At 28.3% G+C, this 24,683-nt stretch overlaps 3 protein-coding genes and 1 pseudogene across 5 annotated transcripts in view; 2 read left to right on the top strand and 2 right to left on the bottom strand.

Moving 5' to 3' along the window:
- LOC126865058 (uncharacterized) overlaps positions 1-7,810 on the top strand; it is a 21,143-nt gene extending 13,333 nt beyond the window's left edge. Inside the window, exons 3-4 of one of the 2 annotated variants that reach the window (XR_007689431.1) lie at positions 7,324-7,446; positions 7,675-7,810. The gene's annotated coding sequence lies outside the window, so the exon portion shown is untranslated. Of the gene's footprint in view, positions 1-797; positions 5,131-7,323; positions 7,447-7,674 lie in introns of those variants that run through there. The other variant, XM_050617136.1, reaches the window with a different exon arrangement.
- The window catches only part of LOC126864571 (cytochrome P450 4g15-like), an 18,977-nt pseudogene extending 6,090 nt beyond the window's left edge, over positions 1-12,887 (top strand).
- Positions 8,631-9,989, bottom strand: LOC126865061 (cytochrome c iso-1/iso-2-like). Its single transcript, XM_050617139.1, has 3 exons — positions 9,557-9,989; positions 8,856-8,860; positions 8,631-8,823 (listed from the first exon to the last, which is right to left on the bottom strand). Exons 1-3 carry the CDS (start codon positions 9,685-9,687, stop codon positions 8,639-8,641), a joined length of 321 nt encoding a protein of 106 aa, XP_050473096.1. The 5' UTR covers positions 9,688-9,989; the 3' UTR covers positions 8,631-8,638.
- On the bottom strand, positions 12,707-24,683 carry LOC126865053 (uncharacterized). Of its 2 annotated transcripts, none has more exons than XM_050617123.1 (11): positions 24,256-24,683; positions 23,246-23,457; positions 22,055-22,274; positions 21,320-21,446; positions 17,915-18,129; positions 17,741-17,831; positions 16,632-16,900; positions 15,997-16,256; positions 15,253-15,545; positions 14,790-14,984; positions 12,707-14,379 (listed from the first exon to the last, which is right to left on the bottom strand). In XM_050617123.1, the coding sequence occupies exons 3-11, from the start codon at positions 22,259-22,261 to the stop codon at positions 14,201-14,203; spliced, it is 1,836 nt and encodes a 611-aa protein (XP_050473080.1). In that variant the 5' UTR covers positions 22,262-22,274; positions 23,246-23,457; positions 24,256-24,683; the 3' UTR covers positions 12,707-14,200. The 2 variants fall into 2 exon arrangements, with proteins under 2 accessions (XP_050473080.1, XP_050473081.1); XM_050617124.1 differs by having other exon boundaries at positions 23,246-23,288.

Raw genomic sequence — 24,683 nt, 5'->3', positions numbered from 1 at the left:
GATCGAGCTGAAAGAAATACAATGGCCAGGTGGGATAGTATCCCGAGGTTATATAGGAGTCTTCTTCCTCTTCCCGTAGAAACTTTTAAACCATTTGGGGAAAATATAAAAACTGATTTCTGAAATAAATCACTCAGGAAGAATTTGAGGGGTTCCGTTAAAATAACGGTTTCTCATGAGAAAAAATTATCTTAATAATATGACTATAGCTAATCATTGTCGTATTGTTTTTTTCCATGTCCACGATGGCACATAATAAGTAATTATGTAGTTCATGGTAAATGATAAGGAAGGGAAACGTTTCCGTGTAGACCTGTATACCGGAAGGAAATTAAATTACAAGTCAAATATATATCATATTAAAAATCACATTGATTTCATGACTATAACATAGTAAGTAGCATAATAAAATATTGTAAATAATAGAGTTTCAATCTAATTTAATTATTTGTTTTTTAGAAAATATCATTTCCTATCCCTTCTATGCTATGTTAAACATTAAAAAGTATCAATAGTTCCTTGTTATACTGGAATAAAATGATTATACATCTCTTAAATTATTTTATGTATAATATATTTTCTACTGCTATAAATAAATACTTCTTCCTTAATTTTTAATCCTTTTGTAATATTTTCCAGTATATAATTTATTTTAATTCAATTTAACATTATGAAAAGTATTTAATTAAAGTAATTGATCTTGTTGGATTTGAAGCTGATAAAAATTTGCTACATTCCATTATTGCTGTTCCATCATAATTCGTATTAGTAATTTCTTTATTTCTTGTATGTTACAGGTCTCATAGAAAGTCTTAGACACACAACTCGTTTGAGTGATCTCACGAAGAGTTGCTTCGGAACCAAATTCCAATCGATTTTAACGTGGCAGTAAGAATAACGACAAAACCTGTACTTACCGCACAAAGTACTTCCACAAAGACACCACTGCCTATGATGTCTTTCCGCCTCGGTTTTATCTTTTTTATTTGATAACACATATAGAATATGCGTGATCCAATTCGATAGCAAAACGTTTCTCGCTCGAGTTCCTTAATACAACTATTTCAACTATAAGCAAAGTGATTTCTGCATTAATTAGAGTAATTCCTTAAAATCGTAATATGTGTGTTTGAATTACGAGGAAAGATTGACAAATTTATTAAATTTTTATAAATTCAAGTATAAGTAAATAAGTTTTTTAACGACCATAGTGAATATTTAAATTCTTTAAAAAATTCAGTATATCTAAGTACATACCTAAATACTGTGCAGAGGTAAGAAATTGACTAGCAAAAGAAATTTTTGTTACTACCATATTTCTAAACTGCGGATGTTTATGCAAATTTGGAATTCTTCTTCATTTTTTTGGTATTTTGCATTCGTAGATTTCTCGTAAATATATAATCATCCCGATTCTACATAATTCAAATCAAATAATGTATGACATCGCGTGACGAAGAGGACAAGTAGGACTTTTTGAGATCGAATAAGATACAAACTTCAGAGTATTCTGTGGATCCAAAGTAATTACCGTTAATACAAGGTAAAGAACAAATCAAAAAGGTGGAACGTAATTATTCCTATCTATCTCTGTGCAGTTGAAAATAAAATAATGAGATTTTCGAATGTACTTTATTTTGCTTCTATGCCATTTCACTAACCATCTTCTCACTTCTGCATAGTACTTGCATTTATACATTTTGTTGTCTTTCAACGTGATTCAGATATAAAGATACAGCTGATGAAAATTTATATCTTATTTATAAAACAACTGTACGTATATTACATTTCAAATTTTTAAAATATTGCATAAGTACACGTTCTATGGTTTGCATAAGACATAATAGTTATATACATATGATATTTTAACGAATTTTTAATTATGCTTTTCTCGTCACTCAATACCAATAAATATACGATACCATTTAAGATCTCGCAAGCAAAAAATTTAAGTATTTGTAAACCATAAGCAAGAAATAACAAAGAAATTTCTGTTTTTTCTTTCTTTTTTTGCCATTTAATAAGATTTTAAGATATCTACGAACAAGAAATTTTGTAGATATCGTGAAATATAAATGGTAATGAATTAGTTTTAACACATACTGTTGTCCATGTTATTTATACAGGCTAATTGTGAAATCGTGGTACAATGGAAATGAAGATGACTTCTCACGCAAAACGATGTCATAAATATAAATTAAAATTTTTTCATATAAAGTTTCATTTTCGAGAAAATCAAATTTGAATTTCGTTAAATACGGTTCCACTTTACTGCTAGATGCAATCTGCTTCCTTTACTCAATCGGACTAATCGTCACCAATCATGTTTGCGTTAACAAACAATATCAGACATTCAAAAATTAATAAACAGCAATATCTTTTTTACTTCATTTACATTTTCCATCCTGATAGTCAATTTTGGCTATAAATAAAAATCCTCGCTGTTCATTATTCTCTACGGTCCTATTAACTTCTGACTGATTCGATATTATTCTGTAAACGGAATATAGTGATAACAAGCAAAATTGAGCGAACGAAACAAGATGGAACAGGTGTAGGTACTTAGCGAACGTTTGAATTGGGAAAATGAAAAATATGAAATTTTATTTTACTTTCAAGTTAATTCTGCGTGAGAAACCAACTTCCGGTTATGATTATACTACGATTTTACGAACATTCTGTATATGCGAAACATATTCTTGTTAAATAAACATATTTTTAGAGAAATACTGAAACTTCAACAACAGGATATTATAGTAAATTAGAAATACGATTTACAAACGAGAGGCGGTACTCTTATTACTCATAAAATAAAAATTCTTATTAAAGTTGATTTATTACTACCAAACTTTGACGCAATGTTAGGCAAAGCAATAAATTTTCTGAAAAGGTGATGTAGTTTCACGTCCAGGATGTTATGTTTGACCTCGTACTAGTATTATGCGAATTATCATTAGACTAAAGACAATATAAGAATGAAAAGCGGTACAGTAAAATCGAAGAATGTGTATATACGGAAGTGCCTTAAATGAAATTGAGGGGAATTGTATTTTTTCTACTTTAACTTTTTAACGAGTATTTAAGAAACGTTTTAATATTTATATTTATAACGTTGTCCACTCATTAGGAATTAATTATAATACATAAGGCAATACGCTTCGAAAAAGGAAAAAAAAAGTAATTTCGCGTGCCAAAAATGGAAAATGTTACTCCCACGATATTATTTAATTACTATTAAGTCTTGGTCAGTATCTGTTATGTTAAGAAAAAGGAAAATTTAAACGAATTATTATACAAATTATACTGATTCTTGATCGTTCGGTATTAGGAGTACATAATATTTATCAATTAAATCAAAATTGCATATCTTTATAAAACCTGACTGCCAGTTTACGATCGGATCCATTGTAATTAGCTTATTCTTATACAAGAATGTTACGTGAGTTACAAAATCATTGGAATAATTACAGTAAAAGTATTGAATATATGAAAAATTAATCTGAAATTTTTATAGTTACATATATTCAGATAATAAAGATTATATTTAAATAAAATTTGGAAATATCTATTATATAAATATAAATATAAATATAAATATAAATATAAATATAAATATAAATATAAATATACAATGTTTATGTAACATTTACCATAGAAATTTATTCAATTGATAAATTGTTAATATATTAATTATTATTAATTGAAATTTCGTTGATATAAAATTCACATTTGATACCAAATATATTACTTTTTCATGATTATCGTAGCTAGATACATAAAATCATATATCAAAGCTCATGAGAGTACTTTTCTAGGAACTTTTTGTACAAAAAATTTTGAAATTTCATCAAAATTTTACTATTATAATCACGGTAGTCGTATTTTATTAGAGTGCTAACTAAATTTCAAAAAGTACGTAATATATTCATAAAAGAATTCTATGGTAAGTGTTCAAATATTTCCGTGAGCTGCTGTAAAACAGTAAAAGATTTACCAATGAAATTTTAGGATCCTACCAGATCCATTAACATATTTTATTACAGGACAATGAGATAATTCAATCTTTTATTAAAGGCTAGAACCGTATTATATTCGAACATATATTCGAATGTCTTTGTAATTCACTGTGTATCATAAACTTTTTTTTTGTATACTATATGTATGTATTTCATTGGCACATTTTTCACTATGATGAAAAATATCGATTTGTTGTAAATTCTGCATTAGCCTAAAGTACTTGTTTATTTCTATTAATTTAATTAAATGCGAACTTAAGTTACTAACGATGTAGCAATTTCTCCTAACTTAATTATAAAACGCACAGTACGTACGTCCAATTATATAGAAGGGAGGAAGTTTGCACAGAAGTCTTAAATTATTTTGCGTTCGTACGATACGATAAAAAAATCTTTGTAAATACAAGTGCCTTAAATATAACTACAGTGGTAGGAATTTTACTGGTAAGCTGTTTTCGATATGACGAAAAGCTGGGATTTTCGGTTGAGTTAGTTCCACGCATAAATTCATATAAAAATGTAAAGATATTATAATAGAATAATTCTTATACAATAAGATGTGACAATACAAAAAGATTTTTACTCTCAATTCCAGTCAACGACTGTCCTGCGTGTAATTTTTTCTTATTATTATGAGCGAAATATTCTGTACTGAGTGGCGTATTTTCACTTTATTGCGTGTATTAGAAAAATTATAATGTAAAGTGTATGTATCCTTCTGATGTTGGACCTGTAGGACAGTGGAGCAAGGAAAGAATTTTTAAAACAGAAAAATTCCATATTTTCCACACAATATATACTGAAACTTGCACTTTTTCCATTTTACTACCACTGTCACTCAGTCCGATCTATGTAAATATTCCTAGAACACATTTGATCACATTTACGATCTTGGGTGATTGATCATCTGACCATACATGTTTCTTTCGTAGTCTAATTTCAAGTAATCGGTATCTTCCTCGCATTTTTATCGTTCGAAACTCAGCTACTCGCTATAAACATTTATATTAAATTCCCAGTCCTGTACCGTAAGGATTTTTTAATTTGTATCTCCTGTAACAGTTTTTATGAAATATTTAAAATACATTTTATTATTTATACAATTCGATTGTTATTTATTTATTATACCTTCATAAATGATCGTGGAAGACTCGTTAAAGTGCGTACGATTATAATAATGTTGTTTGTTTAACTAATCTTCAACGTAATGAAGGAATTTATTTACACTCTCTTTCCTTAGAATTTATAAATCAGATTTTATAGTAAATAGAATCTTGTACATTTTATTATTAAACAATAATTTCCAATCTTATTATTACCTGTTAGGCAGATAAGAACTATAATTCTAAAATTTTGAGAATAATTACCGATATTGTTTGGTGTTTAATATCTATACATGTGGATATATGTGTAAGCATCATAAATATTTTCAATTCTCTCTATTCTTAATCCATTCACATATCATATAGTATAGAAACACTTTGTTATTTCTCTTTTTTAATTTATTTCATTTTTCATTCGCGTTACAATGGAAACTCAAGTACAAAATTCTGTAAATATCATTTTTAAGATTATAAGATGACAATTTCTAGAAGATACACTAACCAAATAGTACTTTTATTCTCGACATTTGTAAAGTATCGTTTTTTCATAAGAAAACTAACTAAACTAACCAAACATTAACCGGAACATTTTATAACACATACATATGTATGTATACCGCAAAAGAGAAAAAGAAATTATTTTTCATTCGAAATGGTATACATATATGATAGAAACATATGTCGTCTGGTATTCATTATTGTTTCAATACGTTTACATTCAAACTGAAATTCAAATACAGTATTTGCCGATCATGTCCGCGTTGAATAATAAATATTGTTCACCTGCAATTAAAATAAATGACTCACGTTTATACATTTATACATATACATAAAATTTTATTTTTATTTACATTACTAACATTTTCCTTTAAATGATCTCTTTATGTCTTTCGTATCTTTTATTTATTATATTTTTTAAATATAGATTTTAGTAAAAATATAATTTGTGTAACTTTCCTAAAAGTATCGGTTATGATATCGAATATTAATTGAAAGGTGTTTAGATATAATGACAGAATAAGATTAAAAATGTTTGAATTTCATGTTACTAGAGACATATCTCTAATCATCAAATATTTTTAATTTCCGTATGTATATATAGAAGTATTTAATGATATTCTGTATTTAATAATAATAATTTTACAAATTTACATAAATGTATAATAATAAAAAAATGCGATTATTTTCCATAGATACATACATATGCATAGTCGACTATTATGACGTAATAAAATTAATTTTTACAAATGAATACACATGTAATAAAAAAATTACCATCCGCTGATAGTTAATCTTATGAGATTGTTTACATGTTTCAAAAGTTCTTTATTTTATTTAATTTTCATACATACTATTAACAAGCTTTTTTGATACATAATTTAAATCCGTAATAATCCGTGATAATCGATTATATCATTGGTATGTCATTATTCCATATATTCTAACTCCATTGGTGTGTTATTGTTACAATTCAACCAAAGTATCTAAATATTTGTAAACAATACTATTTAATTAATCTAACAAATATCGTATGACTAGATTATACGAGTATGAATACAATACAATAATTTTATAATTTTTATTTCTAATCGGTATCGTTTATTTGCAACCCACATCGTATTTATTTTTATTTTGAAAAAATAATTTCAAAGAATGTATTGTGCATTTGATGGGTTACAAACGTATTTTCATCGAGGCGTGTCAGTCGCCTGTTTGTGAACAATTCGGTTGGTCAGGAAGTAGCGCCGGTAGTAGTAATAAAGGGTGGTTGATTTGGTTGTAAACAATACTATTTAATTAATCTAACAAATATCGTATGACTAGATTATACGAGTATGAATACAATACAATAATTTTATAATTTTTATTTCTAATCGGTATCGTTTATTTGCAACCCACATCGTATTTATTTTTATTTTGAAAAAATAATTTCAAAGAATGTATTGTGCATTTGATGGGTTACAAACGTATTTTCATCGAGGCGTGTCAGTCGCCTGTTTGTGAACAATTCGGTTGGTCAGGAAGTAGCGCCGGTAGTAGTAATAAAGGGTGGTTGATTTGGCGTCCATCGATAATTTTGTAATTTCGTGAAATTGGTCCCGCTTAACCGAACTCGACGAGGGAAAGTTCCTTTTTCTCGCCCCCCTATTTCGTACCTTTTCTATCTATACAACCCTCCTCGTTGTTTTTTTATTATCTTACAGGGTCGATTTCCGGACACGTATCATGTAGGGGGTGATCGGCAAATTGCTACGTCATTTCCGGAAGTACTTGTTTCCACATCAACGATCTAGCGGTTATTGTTATAATCGTCTTTTCATCTTAAGGTACGTGTATACGTGTACGTATAGCATATTACTTACTTACACGTAATGTAATAGTTAAAAATGACTATACCTTTCACGATTAGCATTTTTTAATTTTTCACCTTTTAAAATATAACAAACTATAGCTCAATTTGTTGAAATTAATCTTTGTTTCGCACATCTGTATTCACGTCTTATTTAAGCATTAAAAGTAAACAAACGAAATAAAAAGAAATAAACGTGTTGCAGAAGGATGGCGCAAATGTAAATGAAAAGTATAAAAATCTTCCAAAAATTCATTATGTTAGAGATGATTTAGACGATATCGATGAAAATGGTATTGGTGAAAAGAAAAGATTTGCTCTCCTGGATCTTTTATTGGAGCTTTCAAGAAATGGTGCGAAACTGACCGATCAAGAAATTCGAAAAGAAGTAGATACTATAATGTTTGAGGTAATAGAAGTAATCATACATTCCTTCCAAAAGTTCTTAAAATAAAGTATATATATTTAAATAAACTACGGTTTAACGAAAGTTTCATATGTAAAGCAGTTCAATTAATAATTATTTATTAATAATATATATAGAAAACCTCGTTGTTTAATTTTATGATAAACTAAGCTAAGTGAATTCGAAACATGTTTTCGATTGTATGTTACTCTCAATTGTCCGGAAAATCATGTGAATAATTAATCTTTCATTCTTCGTATGTAATATGTCATAAGAAAATGTTTAAACTAAATTTATTCTATAAATTTTATGCAGAAGAAACATTTTAAACTGAAAATGACACTATTTTACAGTGTTTAGTACAAAGTTATAGCTTTTTGTTTTAAAAATAAAAGCTTATAAATTTTTAGATGTTACATAATCTCCTTTTATCAAAAAATTTCTTTCGAATAAAACAGAAAATAAATATAAAAATGCTTTTTTCGTATAATGAAAGGACGTTACATACATTTTAGGGTCATGACACTACCGCTGCAAGTTCTAGCTTCGTTCTTTGCGTGCTTGGAATTCATCAAGACATCCAGGTGAGTAGAGTAATAGTGCATTAAAATATGGGCAACAAATCTAACGAGTCATTTTTCTCTAATTTTGTTAATTTATTATTTATTTTATTTGTTTATTTTCATCGAACTAACGCTAAGAATACCTTATTTTGGTCACTGTACAAAATATTTCACATAAGTAGATGCAATTTTTCGAATTTTCATTTCAACGTTGCTAAGAAAGCGATTATATCTCTACGATCTTCCGCTTTTTTAATACCATTGAACATCATTTTCGTGCCAGGGATAAATTGCTTCGGAAATTGTAAATATTCGTTTAAAGTGTTCTCGTCCCATACAACACCTTTTTTCCTCATCGCATCGGTAGATTTAAATCCAGGTACAGCTAAATTTATAATTTTTTATAAATGATTTTACATGAACTTTTAACAAATATGATACTTATAAAGCGATAAATTAAATAAAAGGAGGTTTTTTGCTCTCTTAGGTATTTTTTTGCATTTTGTTAAACAAACATTTTATTATTCACGACATATGTATTATTAAATGTACCTATCGCCTCTATGAATGTGTGTGTCGATATAATTTGGGTATACGAAGATAACGAAAAACCAAATAGGAAAGAATTTTTTCATAATGAGAAAGATGGAAGATACTCCTATTTTCTTAATTAATTGGAAACTAAGAGAAACATATATGTGTAGCATAGTAACATTTGTATATTTATGATCCACATATGGTTATATTAGGTTAAATGTATATTTTAGAAATAAAAGTTAATAAAAATGGGATAGTGTATTGTGCGAATGGAATTTGAATAAACGATATTTATAAGGAAAATTATCATATGAAATTAAATATTACGTCGGTATATTTGGAATATAGATTGAAGACATAGTTTTTTATATTGTACTTATATATAATGTTAAATACGAAACGAAAATAGTATTTAGTTACCATTCATATATAATATATGATTGTTTTGTATATGTCCCTACATAAATCATATGTATATTTACTCGTATCCTATACGTACGTAATATACATGTAACATACGCAAAACATATTTTTCCGTATTTCAGTGTAAAAATTAATTAATATACAAAGATAATATATACATACTGCCACATGTTTTGCCAAATATCCCAAAAAGGTTAGGACCTATTTTATGTCGCTCGTTTTTATTACACGTATGACACATGCCACACATTCTGAGAAATAAAGTTTTCCCATGTACTGGATCTCCCATTCTCGCACAAAAATTTCCTCTCGGTGAAAAAGGTTACATCGATTGTCTGTGTAATAATTGAAGGTTAATGTTTTACCATTCCTCTAAGTCCTAAGTTGATGTTGATCGATTACAATATAACTTGAAGTTTTCAAGTAAGGGATATCTTGATGAATTTAGTTTTTTATGGACATGAATCTATTTGTCTTTCTCAGATCATCTATAGTTTTATTTTAAACCTACCATTAGACTATCGTACAGATCGTAAAAAAAATTGCAGTTGAGTTAATCAGTCCATGAAACTAATCGATAATTACAGATACTGGTAATTAACTTGACGTTGATTAAAAACATTAATTATCAATTACAATTTAATTAAAACTTTATTTGTTGCTAAAGAACTAAATTACTAATTTAATTTTTTATTTAATTGATGATTACTTAATAAACTATTTCAGTTGTAATTAAAAATTATTAAACGTATTAAATATTATTCAATCGTGTAAAACATATATTATTAATTGTTAATATATATTTTCGCTTATTTTAATAAGAATGTATTGCTTTCTACAAGTTCTTCTTTTTTTTCTTTTAACAATCATTGTTACTAATTTCAAATAATTTCTTTTATATGAAAATAGGTTATAAGAACAAACTATTAATCTTTCATTTATTATATTTCATTTAATTATCTATCTTGTGAAGCTTAATATTTTCTGTATTTTTATTATCTGTAAAATACAATAATTATTACAGGAACGAGTATTCGAAGAACTAAACGAGATTTTCGGGGAATCAAATAGGCCTTGCACTTTCCAAGATACTCTAGAAATGAAATATCTCGAAAGAATAATTTACGAAACATTAAGACTTTTTCCACCAGTTCCCGCCATTGCAAGACATCTTAACAACGACGTCAAAATAGGTCAGTTTTGTATTTTATCTAACAAACGAATATTATTTGTTATTTATTTTTCCATAATACATAATACATACAACTAGAAGTTAAAATCTTGCTGCCACATTTCCAGAATTAATGAACATTAAATAATAATTATTTTACTATACTCTTCATTATTGCAAAATAGATATTATTATAAACTGGCATATTTCTATTATCACTTAAAATAACTTTTCGAAATGTCCCCATTGGTTTAAAATCAGATTAAAAATATTAAAGCGTACAGATTAATTATACCTACTTGCAATTTTAATTTATATAAATGATATTAATGTAAATAATATAATCGACTACATTTTTAATATGAAAGATACCACTTGGATATTGTTTGCTGATAGTTTGCTGAAATTTGTACAGAAATTAGTTTTTTGGAAAATATTACGCCTTCTTCTATCAAAAATCATTCATAATTAAATCCGTTACAAATGAACAGGTTTTGTCCCACGAACAGTTCTGGCGATGAATTAACATTGCCTGAAAATGTATAATATTTATTCAGTTTATTCGAATTTGTAAAAATTAATTCTATCAAAATCCTCAGTATCAATGATTGCTAGTTAAAATATCGTTTAAAGTTCGACTCTGTATTATCGACAGTTTATTGATTAAAACCGTATTAAATAGAATTCATTTGATGTATTTAACGATTCTTTTACAATGACGGAATTATTTATTACCAAAAGGTTGTACGATTTTGATTATAGAGTTCACCGATTGAAAAAATTCTATCCAAACCCTGATGTGTTTGATCCTGATAACTTTGTGCCGGAAGAAATGCAGAACAGACACTATTACTCGTTCATTCCTTTTAGCGCAGGGCCAAGGTATTTCTTTTCTTCATTTTCGCATCAATTCATTAATCTTATCGTTATGTTTATCATTATTCTTATCCTTATATTTTACATAATGTGAATTAAGTAATTAAAGTATGTATACAAAGTCGCCTTTGCCCATACAATGTCAGCATTACGTACCATTGTCTGACAAAGTCCGACGAAATAGTTGAATAGCGAACATGGGAGGTTTATAGTGGATACATTGTAGATAATGATAAATTCATGCGATCACCGTCGTGTTAAGTTGTTCCTGTTTCATTCGTTTTAGTTATACCGTTCCTTTTATAACGAAGTATCGGTATTGGGTTATGCATATAAATATTTCTTCTAAAATTTATACCAAGTAATGTTATTTAATAATAAACATCAGTCCCTAGAAGTGAATAAAATAGGAACAACCTGTCTCTCACTGACCGCACATTTTTATATACGTATCGAAACTCACATGACTCTAATCTGATCTATTTCTGCGCTTAATGACAATATTATTTGCCGGTGATTTTCTAAATTTTCATCTAGTATTGCCAACCTTAAAAGCTGCAAAAGTTTCATAAAATTCAAAACAACGATGTTTTCCGAAAACATATAATGATAAAAACAACAGAAATAATAAAAAAATAATAAAAGTAAAAGATGTACAGATACTAACTTCCATTAATAAATTTACTTTGATGGAAAGCGATAACGTATTTATGTTAACACTTTACCGACCGATAGTCTATTAATCGGCTTTTTGTCACTGACAATCTTTCTCATTATTTGAGCAATAATTTGTTATTTAGTATTAAGGTACCCTACTCAGTTGCGTCAGTTGCGTTGCTTTGTACGCTCCCACAGTTTTATATCAATTTGAAAAATTTACCGTTCGCGATGAACGAAAAGAATGGTATTGGAGAGTCTAAACCGAAACAAAGCCGGCGCCAGTGAGAATCTGCGCCTGAGATGCCGGTCGGACGTGCGTATGCTTTGAATCGCTAGCGGTCGGTAAAGTGTTAATTAAAGAAAACGTTTCATATGTCAGAAGTAGACTGTGAATATTTATGCATTTATGGAAAATTTAAAGCTTTGAAAATGTACAGAATGCATGTAATACGCAAAGGTATATAAAATACTCAAAATATGACACTTGTTATGATATTTAATGAGTGAAACAAACCTCTGCGAGGTTTCATTTCCGCTTTTTATAAATGTGATTGTGTCTTATGTTATTATATTGCGTTTTTTTTTTTTTTAGGTGATGCGTGAGAAGGAAGTACGCGATATTGAAGTTAAAGGTTTTATTGTCGACGATCCTGCAGAACTACAAGATCCTGCCGGATCTCACAGAAAAGGACTTCCGGCTGAAGGTTGACATTATTCTCAAAAGAGTAGGCGGCTTCCGAATAAAAATAAAAAACAAAAGCGATCAGGAGGTTCTCGTTTAAATGAAGTTCTCATAGATGATTCGTACTACATTATTAACGTTAATAGTAATAACATGTTCAAAATATCTGCACACATTTTTGTGAGTAATGTAAAATGGATTATGATATAAGTAAACATTATATTAGGTATATATAGATATGTATAGGTATATTATAAGAAAAACATTCAAGGCTCCTTATATGTGTGAATAAATTATGTTTATGTACAATGATTGCATATACTATAAATGGCACAAGTGTTAAAATTATATCTAGGTTTAGTAATAAAACTTTGCATAACATTTTTTGTTTTTTGAACTCTTGAAAAGACGTAGAATACTTAAAAAGGACCTATCTATAGCATGTTGCATAGAAATACAATTCCGAGATAATAAAATATTAAAGTAATAAAAATTCATTTCGAGGAACTACCAGTTCACGGTTATTTTAATCTTAGACTGGCAATCATCATCTACTGACCATGTTGTCAAATTACCTGTTGTCCCTGTAGACGTAAACAATATTATACAAAACTGTATAAAAATATGTGTAATATTAAATGAAGAAGTAACTGTCATTAAATATCACATTCCAAATTCATCTTTCGTTTTTCATAGTGACTATCGCTATATATATATACTTACATATATGCTATATAAGATATATTATTATATATATATCATATATTATCCTCCAATTTTTCTTATTATTTTTCATGAACCACATTTAATCGAATTTAACAAATTATGAATTAATATATAATTAAAAAAGTTAAAAACAAATCGTTTTTAAAAGTCATACACAAAGATTATTATACAATGTTCTCTTCATTTATTTCTTATTTTTACATTTAATAATAATTGCCACGATATGTGCAACAACTTGAATATAAAATATTCGTTCCAGTGTCATTCGCGACAGACTTAGAATTGGATACAAGATTTGTCTATGTACACCCGATATAATATTATGGCTTATACTTAACAAATTTAAATTAATTGAAATTTGTGGTTTTCCCGATTGTTCGTAAAGCATTTTACGATAGGATATGTAAAAAGTTTAACTGATATGTATGATCTGAAAAATATAAATGACTACATATCGTTGTAAAGATCTGTACATTGTATCTCACACTGCAATAATTAGCGCTATGGGTAGTAACCCCCAATTCACAACAATTTCCATTTTACGAACAAATACATTTTGTAAAAAAATATTTTTAATTGCCGTAAAAAAATATCTAAATTTATTTTTGTACAAAAGAGTTTCTACTATCAAATAGTAAAGACGTGTATTACACACAAGGTCTTTCTCCCTCTCTCTCTCCTTTTGCATCAATCTGTAGAAAAGGAACCGGAAGTTTGGGCAGCAATTTTATCCATCCGTTCCTTCCTCCTCTTTGGTAAATCTACTGAAAGGAACTGTACTGTCCATGGAATAACGAACAGGACGTTCATTAATATAAGGGCAAGCTGGCAGACTACGAAACTGTTGGTCCAGTCTTTCAGGAATCCTGAAAGAGATCATTTATATTTTAAAATTCGCTTTCATCTCCTTATAGTAAATACATATGCTTTTTACATTTCGTTCGTCATTAATATTTGAGTAAAACATTGATTTTGAGTAAAAGTGATTAATAGTGATAAAACATTTGTATTTACAATATTTTTATTTTTACGGCCGAATCGTATTTTTCTATTACTAGACAATTTTTTAAGTTTGAGGGAAATAGAAAAGAAACGTTATCGCGTGTTTCAATTTTACGTTAAAGATCTTTTTAAAACATTAAAAGTCTTCCTCTCGACTGAAGCGGAAACGAAACTGAGACGTAAGAACGTCGGAAATCACATCAAAGTAGTGTAACTAAAGTTACCATTAATTTTTAAGATATTGTTTTCAGCAGATTATGGTAATTTTACTTACCAACAATTGGACCAAATAATATAGAGATCACTCCGTTAATAGCGCCAGCAATTCCGTATGCTGAAGCAAATTTATCAATACTGATATCTTCTATAATGGCCAATGGCTGAGGAACCAATAACCATGATCTAACCATTCCTATAATTGTTATCATCACAAATGTACCGATCAAGGTATCATTGTACAGCAAGTATCCTGAAAAATAAATTCAGACTTTTAGAGGTATACATGTTTTTATGCAACGCGATAGTAGCTTGAACCGAAACAAAAAATTGTTTATAATTTTGAGAATATGTAGTAAATTTCCAATCTATGTTTACTAAGATTTAGCAAATATGATTTACTTTCAAAATTTCGAAACACTTTCTTGCAGCAACTTTATAATTTGTGCTTTTGTGATTTACAATATTGTGAAACGTAATTATTGCATTATATTAAAATTTAATGCATATAATTTACTGACCAACTTTTGCGAACGCCATGCAGATCATAGCGACGAAGAACATGTACTTCGCTTTGACTTTTACCAACAAGATGAAAATTGTGAGTAAAATCTTGGATACCAATTCCGCGGTTGCGGAGATAGTAATCGCTTGGGCTGCTTGGCTCTTCGTGTAACCATTGTTAGTTATCATCAGTGGCAAAAGATAAGTAAACGTGAAATCGCTCGACATAACGAAACTAGTGCCCAGACAAATGTTTAGGAAACCACAATTTTTTAAAAGTGAGATTTCCAAAAGTTCACCCAATATTTCTCTACAATGTTAAAAATTTTCTTATTGATCTCCGATATTTTTGAAATAAATTAGATATATTAAGAAATTTAATAAAATACGAAAAGTCATATTCAATAATTGAGTTATTATAAAGAAATTAGAAAGGAATAGAGAGCTGAGAATGATAATGGTGTAAGTCAGTTCATTGCTTGTTTCTATAAAATAATATTCTATATATGTTACTGCAAAAAATTCATGATATTTTCTTAAATCATGGGATCATTGCGACTGAGAACATAGTTACTTAATTATAAAACTTAATTCTAAAACGAAATGTATAGTAGTTTCGAAAATTGAAATGTATGAATAAATTCAAATTTCTAAAAACTTAACTTACACCATTATGATTTTCAATTTAACAAATGCAAGAGATGTTGCAGAGTGTTTAAAGGTTAACAATAAAGAAAATTATGTAAGAATAATTCACGTACTCTAATTGACCTTTACCGATATCCTTTTCTTCCTGCATAGAAACTTGAATTCCTTTCTCTGTTCGTTTTTCTTTAGTTTTCTCAGGATGATGTTGCCTAGTATCTCCTAAACTGCCAATACTTGTCACCAAATTCACTAAACTTGATGATGACAAGGTCGATAGTCGTCGTGTTAGCAACTCGCGCATTGATCCAGATCTTATTCGGTTGCATATTCTGCCCTCTAACTCCGATATCGAAGCTACCCTTTTTGCAGGTGACTGTATTTAACAGAACATGTAAATTTAATAAATAAAGTACGAAATTAAGACCTTTATTAAAGATAATTGTTCTAATGTACTTAAATAGTTGAAAAACTTATAATAGAAATGACTCGTTTCCATATCTGCATTTTTCCAGGACAACAAAAGAATACTTTGCGAACTTTAATTTTCGTTCAATACATTTCAATTTTTTAAACATAATATTCACGATATTACACAGGGTGTCCCAGCAGAATACAATCGTTTAAATATCTGCCTTCTCCATAGTTGTATGAAAAATCTTTTCAAGACAACTGCTTTCTCTCATATGTCTTTCTTAATACGTATTTCTTCCTTCAAAGTAACAATATCAGAACAACGTATAAAATTTACTTTCAATGTTTCAATTAAAAGCGGAACCTGTTTTCCGCTTTCGCCCTTGAGACTCGTTAAGCTGCTCCATCTGGTTTTTGCAGGAGTTCGTATAACTTCACTGTAACGACGATTTGAGAATACTATACCGCGCAACTTCCGTTCTTCTCTCTCGCGCATCTTTTCCACGCGAACTTCTTCCGGTTTCTTCGCATGCCATTCGACAGGGTGCATCATTGTCATACCGACGATGCAGTTCAAACTCATGGCACCCGTCATCAATGCTGTTCCTATAACACAGTAAAAGTTAGCGATCAAATACTGAAAATCTCAATATGTCGAAACTTTCTGTTATAGCTGCGATCAAGAATTCTCAAAACCCAGATAATGCTTGATGTAGCGGCATATGAAAATCTACTGGTCAATTAAATGGCGAATTTTCTATTTGAAAATGTATGAGTTGTGGATTTATAAACTGGTCGAATGGTTGAAGAATTGTAGACTGAGGAGAGGAAAGTGTAGCTGAAGTTACAATGTGTCATTCGATTATATTGTAAGTGCGACAAATCGTTTTTGTTGTTGAAATGTGAAACATTCTAAATCTTGATATGTACCAGCATCGGGGATACATATGGCTCATTGATCAATTCGTTTATACAGATTAAAGCAATTTAAAATTCATTATGCTCATTTTCAGACTCCAAGAACGAATTAATAGAGTACCATAGTATTAGTTAACTATTATATTATTTAGAAAATAAAGTATTTAAATATCGATAGCAAATAAATTCTGACATTTTCGAATGAATGTTTCTTGAAAATGAAACCTCCAATGCAATTGTGTTGTTCTTGATTTTTGTCTTATTTTGAATGGCAGAATCTCCCTCAATTAATTTATACCACGATTAAACCTAAAAACCAAAAATGTTTAATGAGCGAAATAAGACAGATTTAGACAGCCGTGTTTGTTGCAGTGAGCGCAACATTTTTAATAGTGATGCTTCATATTTTGCATGATTGTTATGATCGAGCAAATGGAGCTTGACTATATAAACTATATAATTATATAGTTTAATATTAATATTTATTAATATTATAAACATATGTTATCAATATAGAAAGAAATTTACCTCGAAACCCATACATCCTCATCATTTTTTCAATACATATAGGATAGGCGATTCCTCCTAAGCCGACGATAACTTGGGCCGCGCTCATTACCTAAATAGCAAGAATTTCTCTAAAAAACTAAGAATATAAGTATGTTAACAATTATATCGGCCAGCGGCCCTGCATTTACGTACTGGTGCCCTTTTCTTTACGAAGTAAGCATTGAAGTTCGTGTTGCAAATGGTAACAATGAGACCAAGACCCATTCCTTGGAGAAAATTTAAGAAGGCCATTTCGTAGACATTTGTAACGAAAGCCAGACAGACATTTGGTAACGAGAAGAGCACCGCACCAAATACCCCCACTGGCCTCATAGAATATCTCTTTATTAGCGAGTTGGTCATTAAACCTGAAATTTAAGTTACAATTATTATATTTTATCTTCTAACTGTTGAAATCCGCGATATAGTCCTTACATAATTGTGAGATACTTTTGTTTAAAATAATTTTATATTTTTCAATCAAATTTGAAGTAGGTGTTGCAATAAGGAATTAGCTCTATTTTCTAGTAATTTCAATAAATCAACAAGAACCAACCAGGAATCAAGTACTTTCTCAAACATATAAATATTAATAGTTAAATAATATTCATATTAATAACGTTTTGCAACTCTGAATATAAAACTTCTAAATATTGAAAACTATACCCCTTTTCCTCTGCAATAAATACAATTCAAATGTTAGGAGTCTCTTTATTGCTGCAAATCCTTTATCTCCCAGAGTCTAAGTGTCGTAGTTTACTTAATTTTTCACTTTCAAGTGATCGCAGCACATTCACCAATTAAAAGGTATGTACACTAATAACAAATATAACAATCACACCACCGTAAGCACTATACCTATTCATAAATCTTTAAATCACTTTTATGTGATTTACAGATTTACAGATAAGCATCGTAGCGTATAATAAAGAACGTTCAAATAAAATGTAAATTACATTAAAGTTGTCAACCGGTTTAATTATTCTACAGATAATCAAATGGTTAAGTGGATGCAATAATTAGAATCTGCTGATTCATCTCTCATGTATTGAAATCCCAGTTCTGCATATAGTCTATAGCTTCGACACGAATTCTTTATCAACATTGTTCTTTGATAACAATGAATGAAATAAAAATTTGTTTTAAATGTAGAAGTTATCAATACGAGAAATTAGATCCATAGTGCAATCAAAACAGTTCATAGCATTCTGAGCTCTGGTTGAAGAATCAGTTCCACTTCAGACTAGAATCATTGTAAGAGCTATATTAGAAAACAAAATACGTTTTCCTAAACTCCTTTACACTTTTTAGCTTTATCGTATTTTTCGGTTCCTTTCTTATCATTCAATGCAAATATTATTTAGTATAATTCAAAATACGGAGAGTTTGAAGGAACATTTTATTTTAAACTTTAACATTTTAATAAGTCTTTCATAGGAAGGCAAAGAACTACTAAATTAATAAAATTGATATAATATATTCAAACTTCAATTTTCTATTTTGTGCAAACATTAAATAATTGATTACTTGCCTATTGTTTTGACTGCTTAACTTATTACTTGGAAGTACCCAAAATTATTGTGTTATGTATGTAAATAAATTATATTAATAAATTATATGACATATCCAATGCAAATATTAGCAATAGAAACAAAAATGTAGTATACTTATTATTAAATTATATTGTTATTTTGCCATAAAATCGTTAACTATAATTGTTTCGCAATTTCGCTCTTATCTAATAGCTGTAAAGCTATAAAAGATTTACATAACAATTCGTGAGCCGCCGTCATACGCTTATCGGTAATGTTTTCAGTATTTAATAGTATTTAGTAGGAAACACACGATAGTCTTTGTGATAATCTAATTGCACTTATAATTATATTAAGTAACTCTAAACACTACATAACATCTTAGTACTGAAATACACAGAAAGATATATAATTTGTAATGTAATACAGATTTATTTTCTAATATAAAAAATCAGGTTTCATTAAACAAATTTCGTTTTATTTAAAACAATTTGATAATATATAGTGAATAATGAAATTATTGAAAATTATATATCCTAATTTAATTTTGATGAGAATATTATTTTTATTCACAAGGGCGATGACACCATCGATTATGAATAAATCTAATTAATATAATTAATTATATTAAATATAATTTATATATTCGAAGGAAGAAAGAATAGTAACCATACAAAGTACAACTTATAACATCATGGGAATAAATATTGTATGAAGTGTACCTATTTTATGTTTCTTTAATTAATTATTCGATCAATTATTATCGTTATATAAACTATTATTATCATGAGATGGTATTATCAATTTAATTACCAACAACGAGAATTACACGTGAGTCTAAAAATATATTGTATCAACACGTTAGGATTTCCAAGCATAAAGTCTAAAATTATTCAATGACGTTTATCACTTTTATGTTCTTTTGTAACAAAGCATATCAAAAAGTAAATATATCTAACTATAAAATGTAATTGTAAAGTAGATATGATTAGCTTCGTAATAGTTATTTTCCATTAGTATTTCCAATTTCGTCTGTTTTAATATTTCAAAATCAATTATTGAAAGACACATTGTTTAATATATTTCTTTTCCTGTTAAATTTCAAATCCTTATTTTTATGTTTTTATTTTAATACCTTACAGTAACTGAAAAACTTTTAATTATACTATAATCATAATTTAATTATCTCTTTATGTTCTTTTATTTTATTGAAGTATTATATTAAAAAATAATTTTTTTTATAGAAAATTTGTCTCTGTAATCATGAATGTTATGGATATATGGATATCTATTATTGATATTATGGATAAATAAAAAAGAAATATGACATTGAATGCGTGTATTAAAGCTGTAAATTAAGGCAAGGCACATTATTTGTACGGACAGACACGATTTTCACTTCCTGGTGTCTAGACATATTCATTCCACGTAGATAAACGTAAAATACATGTGATCAAATTGGACGAGTAATAATGTTACATCTTTTACAGTTTGAAAAGAATTCATGCATACATGTACATGTATACAAAGCGAATCATAAATATATGTCCTGTTCATGTCCATATTTCAGGGAGTGAATCTACACAAAAAAAAAAAAAAATAAAAAAAAATAAGTAAGAAGGGTTTTGAGAACATATGTCCTATATATTTTAGTTTTCAAGTTATGGATAATTAAAGAAAATTTTCGAAGTGTCTGCTTCGTGCCTAGGCATACAGTATTACACGACATTGAGTATTCTTTTTGAGTCTCAAATCCATTTTTCATCTGTTCTGTTAAGTTGCTGTTAAGGAATATTTTTGCTGTAAAAAGGAAAGAAGGCAAAATTTTAAAGATTTTTTGTAATCAGCCATAACTCGAAAACTAAAGATACGTGGGATATATGGTCATGCTTTTTACTTATTTTAATGCATAGATTCACCGCTTGAAGTATGGAGACATGGATATATTCATGACTCACCCTGTATATTGCACCTACCGATTCCATTGCAATGATAGAAAGAATAAAAAGTGGGACAGGCTGCTTACCAGCAATTGAAAATGTAATCATAAAAACAGAATTGAAAAGTGTCATTGTTGTGCCAGCTTGACCAGTTGCTTCAAGAAAGTCTCCAAATATTATTGCAAATGATGTAGTTGGTCCAAATGTTGTAATCTAAAAAAGAAAAAATTAATTGCATATTATAAAAGTAATCATAGAAAAAAAGATGACTCTTATACAATATTCTATCATTTGATAATTTTCAAATGTTATAAGAAATACTTATATCACGATAAAATTTCTGACGAATGAAATAATTATTGTTCTGCATTATTTTTACTATACTATCTTAATATATGAATTACAATTACGTCTTTAATGCCTTATTGTCCCAAAGTACTAAACGCCATTTTATTCGTAAGTTAAAATTCACACACTTAATGACATTGCAAAAATAAAATTTAAAGAATTGTTAATAACTGAAGAACAATATAATCGGCTATTAATAAAAAGATACTTTTGAAATATATCTACCATTCTTTTGACTAATAAAAAATATATGTACACATTAAGTATAAAATGCGAAATATTTGCAAAAGTAATGACATTACTGAATGGCATATTGATATATTTTATGGTTATACATACGAAATGATACCGATATTGTCTCTTAATTGTTATAAGAAATGTGAATGAATAAATGAAATTAAACGATGAAAGAAGAACCAAAGGAGAAAAATTGCAAAATTTATGTTTAATACTAATTGAACATAAATACTAACAAATACTACTATCATAGCAAAAGCTACCATCCACCCCCAGCCACCATCTGGAGCCAAGTCTTCTAATGTAATTTCATCATCGTCATCTTCATCTTCTCCTCCCTTGTAGGGTAACAAAGCGTTACTTTGAAGTTTCTTTTCATTCTCGGTAAAGACGGTCGTAGTTGGATCCATTGTGGTTGTTCCATTACTCGTAACTACCGTCATATTCTTATCAAATCTATATATAATAGAAAATATTTGTTAATTAACTGCTTTGATTATTCACTATCATATTAAGAGTTGTGTTTAATATCTCTCAATCTTTCTCTAACACAAACCAACAAATTTCTTTATAACTTAGAAAGAATCTTTTTAGAATTTTACATTTTAATCCTCATCAGTTTTATATGCAAACACAATTTTAATTAACAAGTAAATAACTAAGTTGAAAACAATAAGTTAAAAATTACTGTCTTAGTATCAGTATTAAGTATTTTTAAGGATTATAAATGGAATCTAACAATATAAGGCGTCCCTGGAAAAGATATTCTTTTTAAATGAAACGAGGGAAAAACTATCTTATACACATATGCATAGCGACATAATAAAATGAATATTGTAATATATTTTCGGTATAGTTACTATCTTCGTTGTTACAGAACTGAAATCATCATAAAAGCGATCCAAATGTCTGTTGGGATACATCTAACACTTTTACTTATCATTGAATTTTATGATCTCTCTTAATATTTTCGAATGCGTTTATTTAACCTCTCCACAATTCTATTTAATAATTCGTTAAACACTATTTATTTAATCGGATTTACATTTTTGATATTACTTTGATAAGACAGCTTTTATTTTATTTTCCATTTTTTTTAAGTAATCTTTCTCAAGGACGACCTGTATATACCTACGTATATTTAAGCATGATACTGCAATAGTACTATATTCATAAATTCTGTATCACTCAAAACTTTCTAAAATTTGCACATACATATAAATTAAAAAATAAGAGGAAAGACAAAATTTCTTGAATCTACTAATATCTAAAACTTGTTTACAAAAACAGTATCCACATTTTGTGCACTAATAACAATCGCAGGAGATATTTTTGAATGAATGAAAGATAATTATTTTATATATTGACACAATCGAGTGGAAAAGTATGGTATAAGACAAAGTTGAATACATAAACAAGGATCTTACCAGCTGAAAGTCTTCAATTTCTTCCAATTGATAGATAGAGGAACTGTGGATATAATTAATAAATTTTATACAGTATATGACAGTCGGCTGGATGGTTTTTGACTGAACGAAACAGGGTACAAACGATTTCGAAGACTTTCTTATCTATGTACACAATGTCACCGTACTAAATACCTATCCTTAATAAGAATGAAATATTGCTACCGTAGCATCTGGAATTAGGAAATCATTTGAGGAAAAAATCAGATTGTAAATGAAATTTTGCAATACTACGTGCAAAACTGATTAAATCGCGAGATAATAATAAGGAAATAATAACAATACAGTAATATGTTTTCATACACATATACGGTGCTCTGTTTTTGTATTCCGCTTCTCTTATGCTTTTACTTTAGCTTATAATAAATAATTATTTCATAGTATAAAGAAGTATTTAGGATACAAATATGTATTTACAATGATATAGCAAAAAAGGAGAAAATATAATGTCTCTATTAAATATATCTGTGATTTGACAATATGTATTTTAATTATTTTAAAAGATATGTAATCATAAAAATGAAAATAACCGATGATATATATTTTTTTTTAGTAATCTTTTGTACATTTTAATAACATGCAACATGTGTACATTATAAACTGTAATTTTAATTAATGATTCTAATAAATTAATTTATAATTGTGGTAGGAGATACATAAAATTTTATAATTATCATGTATTATTTATGATCAAATGATTTAAACAAGAATTCTATTAAAATCAAAAATATAACACATTCTCTGAAATATAAAAGTGAAATACAGATAACAAAACATCTAAGTTCGAAGCATACTACGCGTTTCAACTTCATATCTGTGCCTAAATGTGTAGAAACATTTTGAAAATTTCGTTAAAGGTTTGAAATGCTAAATTGTAGATAGTAGTAAATTTTGTTCGCTCGGAATTTTTTAAAAATTACTTATTTTATTCATACATACACACTACTTTTAGACATAATTTCATTATGTACCTGCATGTTTCGACTATTTACACGTTTATTCGATCACCGGTTTTTCTGATATTCACAGTTTATCCCTGTTAAAAATATTTCATCTTTCACATCGTTAGAAATATTTCAAAAATTTTACTTTACATTTGAACGATTTTACTCCATAAATAACAACCATTATTTTTTCATGATACTTTTCCTAATAAGTTTAAAAACTTTATTTCACTAAACGAAATCATTAACCAAAAATTCATTTCCATGTAATTTAAAATGTAATACAATACGTTAAACTTTAAACGATACTTCTTTTTGATCCTAACATATGCACTGCAGTTTCCACTGTATAGATATGGTTGCAGGAGATAAGGCGTACGCAGACTGTAAGCTCTACGCATTGGAAGATTTGTAAAATACCAAAGAAAATCGATGATACATCACTACAATATTTA

This window comes from Bombus huntii, chromosome 4 (assembly GCF_024542735.1).
Source record: "Bombus huntii isolate Logan2020A chromosome 4, iyBomHunt1.1, whole genome shotgun sequence".
Lineage (NCBI taxonomy): Eukaryota > Metazoa > Arthropoda > Insecta > Hymenoptera > Apidae > Bombus > Bombus huntii.
The sequence above is the reverse complement of the archived record's forward strand: the minus strand, read 5'-3'. Positions and strand labels throughout refer to the sequence as shown.

What these genes read in the sequence shown, in the direction of transcription:
- LOC126865061 (XM_050617139.1), bottom strand. Translation starts at nt 9,687, where the DNA reads ATGGGAGATCCAGTACATGGGAAAACTTTATTTCTCAGAATGTGTGGC.
- LOC126865053 (XM_050617123.1), bottom strand. Translation starts at nt 22,261, where the DNA reads ATGACGGTAGTTACGAGTAATGGAACAACCACAATGGATCCAACTACG. An exon ending in TTGCTATGATAGTAGTATTT is followed by an intron (nt 21,447 to 22,054) that starts GTTAGTATTTAT and finishes TTTCTTTTTTAG; the next exon opens with ATTACAACATTTGGACCAAC. An exon ending in CATGGCGTTCGCAAAAGTTG is followed by an intron (nt 14,985 to 15,252) that starts GTCAGTAAATTA and finishes TTTATTTTTCAG; the next exon opens with GATACTTGCTGTACAATGAT.